This window comes from Phyllobates terribilis, unplaced genomic scaffold, assembly GCF_046119375.1.
Source record: "Phyllobates terribilis strain yellow unplaced genomic scaffold, ASM4611937v1 Scaffold_11__3_contigs__length_659146591, whole genome shotgun sequence".
Taxonomy (NCBI): domain Eukaryota; kingdom Metazoa; phylum Chordata; class Amphibia; order Anura; family Dendrobatidae; genus Phyllobates; species Phyllobates terribilis.
This window is the reverse complement of record NW_027362771.1, coordinates 162231217-162237216: the sequence shown is the minus strand read 5'-3', so window position 1 is coordinate 162237216 and position 6000 is coordinate 162231217. Positions and strand designations below refer to the sequence as shown.

General features: G+C 45.5%; 1 protein-coding gene across 3 annotated transcripts in view; it reads left to right on the top strand.

The window, feature by feature from the left end:
• Positions 1 to 1530: 1530 nt before the first annotated feature.
• MDM1 (Mdm1 nuclear protein) overlaps positions 1531 to 6000 on the top strand; it is a 71857-nt gene continuing 67387 nt past the window's right edge. For 2 of the 3 annotated variants that reach the window (XM_073651748.1, XM_073651747.1), the window contains exon 1: positions 1569 to 1722. In XM_073651748.1, the coding sequence (XP_073507849.1) occupies positions 1705 to 1722 (18 nt within the window). In that variant the 5' untranslated portion in view covers positions 1569 to 1704. Of the gene's footprint in view, positions 1723 to 6000 lie in introns of all 3 variants that reach the window. The other variant, XM_073651749.1, reaches the window with a different exon arrangement.

Here is a 6000-nt window from a genome sequence, read left to right as displayed (position 1 = left end):
AACATGTACTAGCCAGATGCGCAACACAAATCCCGCCCATCGGCGCCTCTGTCATGTGATCGAAGGGCACCGATGTGTTGTCATGACAGCCGTGGGTCTACAGAGGACCCACGTGCCTGTCATTATGATACTCCTGTGGACACGGGCCCGTGGCCAGCGTTCATGGGAGATAGAAATTTCTGCTATACATAACAGGTGTAGCACAGGCGATCGGATGATTGCAGCTTAAAGTCTCCTAAGGGGGCTGTTAAATAAAAGTTAAAAAAAAATGTTTTTAAAAATATAGAAAACAAAAACAAAAACACAAGTTCAAATCACCCCACCTTTTTGCCCCATTGAAAATAAAACATACAAATATTTGGTATCGCTGCATTCAGAAATGTCCGATGTACTAAAATACAAAGTAAATTAATCTGATCAGTAAACAGTGTAACAAGAAAGAAATCGAAACGCCAGAATTACATTTTTTTCGCCGCCATCACACTGCAATAAGAAGTAATCAAAACATCATATCTACCCCAAACTGGTATCAGTAAAGACATCAGCTCAGGGCGCAAAAAATAATCCCTCACCCGGCCGCAGATCCCGAAAAATGGAGACGCTACAGGTGTCGGAAAATGGTGACAAAAGCAAAATCTTTTCTTTATTCAAATTTCAGAATTTTTTTTCACCACTGAAATAAACTAGACATGTTTGGTATCTGCATACCCGTATTGACCTGGGGAATCATTACTAGGTCAGTTTTACCATATAGTCAACATGGTAAATAAAAAAATACAAAAAACAATTGTGGAATTGCAATTTCCTGCACTTGGGAATTTGTTCCCATCTTCCTGTACACTATATAGTAAATATAATATAAGAGTTATGGCTCTGGGAAGAAGGTGATGAAAGAACGAAAACGCTAACTGCCGATCGCGTGAAGGGGTTAAACGGTTGATGTCTTGGAAAGTCTGAAGTGTTTAGCAGAAGCCCAAAAGCCTTATAATTTGAAGAGCAAGTGGTTTTCCTCTAAAAATTTAATTGGACCATTTTTTTTTTTATCATTTTACTGTTTGCGACGTTTTTTTCAAAAGACCTGCTCCAAAAATGGTGGAAACGGACACAGTGTGAACATAACCAACGCTGAGAGCCCAGCCACAGTCAGTGGCGTAACGTGGAGCTGATGGGCCCCAATGCAAAAGGTCAACGGGGCCCCAATTATTGCTAATCTTTAATGGCAAAGCTCTTCTTATATAGGCCAAAGGGAATTTTTGGGCCCTATTGTAGTTACATCCCTGGCCACAAGGCCAGACGTAATGTTACAGGTAAAGCACATGAGAAACCATGCAACACTCTCAGCTCTGCTACATGTGCAGCAGCAGCCCCGCTGACCACATGCAGAGGAGCAGGCAGCATGGCTGTAGAGAGCGGCCAGAGCTCTCCTATCTGCTCAGACTAAACAGTGCAGACAGCAGGGCAGAGGATTACCGTTGTCACCGGGGACTCGGCCATCATGTACAGAGCCCAAGCCTCCAGCGGAGGAGACGCCGGAAGAAGCTCCGTGATTGGTGCCTCCGCACACACAGCCGTTACCACAGCGCAGGCGCAATGCAAGCAGGACGCGGACTGGGATTTACCTAGGTAACGTGTTGTGTTTACAGGTCCCTGACACCCGTCACCGGCGGCTGCAGCGGAGGAAGCTCCGGGGTGCGGAGGAGGAAGATGCCGGTCAGATTCAAGGTGCTGCTAACATTACTGGCTGTGTGAGGCGCCTGGCTGTACGTGGTGTCTGTGTGACTGACAGGACGGAGCAGGGACATGAAAAGTGAAAGTAGGGTGACAGCAGCACACCCGTACACTGTGCACCGGGCGTCAGCCATTGCTGGTCCTATCTCTGCATGCAGTGGTCACTATGTGATTCTCAGGAACCGGCATTATTATTTATATTTTCTGTATATTATCATTATTATTGCTGTATTATTACTGCTATTATAGTTGTCATTATTACTCCGTGTGATCCAGTGTCACTGCATTTCCAGAAAGCCAGGCCAAGGCTCGGTGCCGATCACTTGATCGGTCATCTTATTCACCAATCGGAAAGAATTGACGTGTGCCATACACCATGCATAGGTCAAGTGGTGGACACAGACTGAATAGGGCCCCTGTGCAAGAACAGTACAAGGGCCCCTTTATGTGACTGTGTCAGAAGCTGCTTATGACATTGGAGCTGGTAGTGGCTCCTTTATTTTAGAGCCCTTGTGCAGTTGCACAGGTTGCACCCATGTTATGTCCGCCCCTGCATAGGGCCCCCATATGTAAAGAGCAGACCGCGCCATATTCGGTTTTCACAGTGGCCTACTTTGTAGGAAAATGCAGCAGACTCCATTAGTATCTGTAGGTCTGTAAGATAATCACAGCCAGGGGGTGTCATATCTCAACCCACCCGCTGTTATCTTTGGAGCGACCACCCCTCTGCTGCCCTCTATCATCCAGACAGTTACGTGATTGACCGAAGAACAGAGGAGGAGGAGGCCGCAGGCTGTTTCCACTAATAGGCTGGTTATTGGGAAACTAACAGTGAGCGTATGGTATATACACCTCCGATTCCAATGCATGGAATATGTGTATATACCCCCGTACAGTCACTGCTAACTCCACAATAACCTAGGTACTACTCGGACCACTCCGGTCCATTGCAGAAGTTCGAGATCGTTGCTATATTTTTTTATCAGGATTTTACCGTTACCCAGAGATCAAACATGACATGGCTGTCATCAGTTATCTGGTAACTATTGATTTGGGGCTTATAGGCAGGTGTTACAGTCACGAGAAAACATTTATCTTCTTCCCTGATTCGTCCTGAAGCTGAAAATGTGTGTCCCATCACTATTGGATATATATAAACTCCTATATTCATAATTTTCTTTCAGAAACATACGTCTGGAGTCAATGTATAGCATTTCCCTGAAGGGAACAATTTATTTCCTGTGGACAAAAGCCTCTTCCATTTTGCTATCTATGTGTAAACGCATGTATACTTTTGTTGTCTAACCCTCTGAAAATACTTTTTCTGTCTCAATTACCTGTCTAATCTATATACCTTTGTTTACTTACAATAGACATCCTCTTTGGCACTGCACGGGTCTTTCACTTCAAAAAGGAGCTGCCTGCATGTAATTAAGATTGTCACTTCCCAATTTCCTACTTCTTTATGTCCATTGTACCAGTCTATTTCAAAGCAGCTCAGGTTGCAAGCTCTTGTCCTACTGCTCACGAAAAAGGAGGAGGGAGGGGGATGAATGCCTTCCCTCGCCTGTGGCTTCTGAGATTTTAATGTTTTCTATGACACCTCCCCTTTTTGAGGTAGCATGGGGTGCTGATTTCAGATTGCCCCACAAGCCTACCTTATGGCCTACCCTTCCTGGATCCCAAAATACCCTCTCCTTCGGTGATTCGGAGATGGGCTTCTCCGGGTGGTTACTCATTGTCACCAGACAGGTCTGAAACTCCTGGATAGAGGTAGCCAGAAGTGACGCTAAGGCCCCAACCTCACAGGAACCCTCCAGGATCTTTTCTGGGTCAGTCATTGGTCCTGTTATCCCGCTGTATGGTGAAGGCCCAGAAAGCAGGGTGTTACCTGCGTTCTGGGCTCTCGGGCTGCAGGTGACAGTACCTAGATAGGTTATCTCCATGGAGGATAACCCCATTTTCCTATTTGTCTGACAGGCTGCAGACCAAACGTTCTCACCCCACTGACTTCACAATAGATGCGCCACTTCTGGTGCTTCGTCTTCACTTTTCCCAATTGCCAATGCACCAGGGGCTTGGGGTTGATGTCAGCTGTGAATTGTCCAAAAACACAGCTAGCCTCAAGCCCTGGTGTTAGTAATGGAGAGGTGTCTATCAGGTTCCCCATTACTAACCCTTTAATATTTAAAATACACACACACAAAAATACTTAAAACTGCCGACACTTTCCCTGGTTCATCAAATAAAAACAAGACACTGTCACTCATTCACCAGTTATAAAAAAAAAAAAAAAGTTTCCACGGAGGTATGACTTATTCCAGCACTTTCCACGACGTTCCCCGAATCAGACTCATGCTGCGCTCAGTGAGACCCGGCGACTGTGAAGAACAGTAACTTTACTGACATCACCGCTATTCTGCTATTCACAGTCGCCAGATCTCGTGGGAAGCTCTGGACTACTTTAGACCTGCGTGCTAACTTTTTTTATTACCCAATTTTATTATTGTTAACGTACCAGGGCAGTCGGGAAGATCCGAGGCAAAGCACCAGAATTGGTGCATCTAATGTGATGCGCCACTTCTGGTGCGGCTGCAAACTGCTATCTTTAGGCTGGGAAGGGCCTAATATCCATGGACCTCCCCAGCCTGATAATATCAGCTCACAGCTGTCTGCTTTACCCTTGCTGGTTACCAAAAATGGGGGAGGGGGCTCCATGTCAATTTTTTATTTATTTATTTGGTTAATCCATGTACAGTAAGCTACACACGCATGGCACTAATTATATATATCTCACAGATATCTATCTATCAATCTCTATCTTTGCACATCTTTAACACAGAATAATCTTTCATTTCTATTCTGCATTCTATTCCGTTCCGTGTCACACGGACGGCCCACTAAGGTCACACTTATGATATCTGTGTGTGCGGGACGTATTGTCATCCATACTGAGGAGAAAAAACAGAATGAAAACACAGACTTGTTCATAGATTATAATGTGTCTTCATGTGTATGTGTCTCTGGTTTGTGTGAAGACGCCACACGTACCGGAGACACTGACTTGTGAAGCCCTTAGTAAATATTTGTCTTCCCCATAATGCCACATTTCTCGAGCATCTTTTCTTATAATTCAGAAAATCTAGAATTTGGCCAGCACTACCTATAGTCAGGGCTGTCATCAAGAATTACTTTGCCTCATACATGGCCCTTTGCCCTCCCATCAGGACCAGGGGAGAGGGCAGGGTTGAGACACAGCCTGGCAGAGGCTTTGTGGAAAGCACAGAAAGTACTTGGGCAGAGGCTATCATGGGACAAAGGAAAGCAGGGCTTGGTGACTAGTAACAAAGGGCTGGGAGTGGAGGGCGTGAAGAATGCTAGGGTGAAACTCTGTGGAGGGGTAGGTGGGAGATGCTATATCTGGCCTCTATAGAGTTTAAGTGGGCAACATAAGAAATCCTGGCTTCTTCTACACAGCTAAGTTGCTCACCAAAATGCCATGCTTGCTGCTGCTCCTGGAGACTCTACATTTTCCACCCCTGCAGCACGGATAAATGAAGTCTCTGCCTCCTCTTCTCACACGGCACTCACATCACCTGTGTAGTGCCCAGCGCACGTGGCAAAATTCAAGAAGTTTTCTTTTAGGCACACAAATTTTAAAAGCATTATTAAGGCTACCAGAAAGAAATACATTTCATAATTTACTTGCTCTAAATATTCTTCTGTGTTCCCGAGCTGTCACATGTGGAGATGTGACCTCCAGCTTCTCACTTCCCTGCTACAGTCTGTACAAAGCACAGATTTCCTGCCTGAACAGAAGGTAGCCTGTGAGTAAAGCACAGCCCTGCATGCAGGGGGCAGGAACTCTGACAGCAGTGTGCTCTGACTGGTGATGGATATGGGATCATGACCTGGGATCCTCTGCAAGTTGTGAGTGACTGGGGATTTGTACAGAGAGGGAAGTAGAGCAGGGAGAGCACAGTGACATTACAGGCTCCACACAGTACAAGTAATCTTATCTACTTGTGACTGTTGCCTGAGGGAATGGTGCTGGCTTCCATAGTGCTACATTACATTAGAATACATGACAGCCTTATATGACCCCTTGCTTGCCTACACTGATCCTGTGTGGTGCAATTGTCAGCACCATGTAATATTACTGACTGCAGGAAAGTGTCAGGAGAGTACATACTAAGAGAAGAAGGAAGAGAGGGGGTAGGGATTGTTAGCAGGAAGAAACTGTGTGCAGCAATTTAGCCATCTTGAGACTGT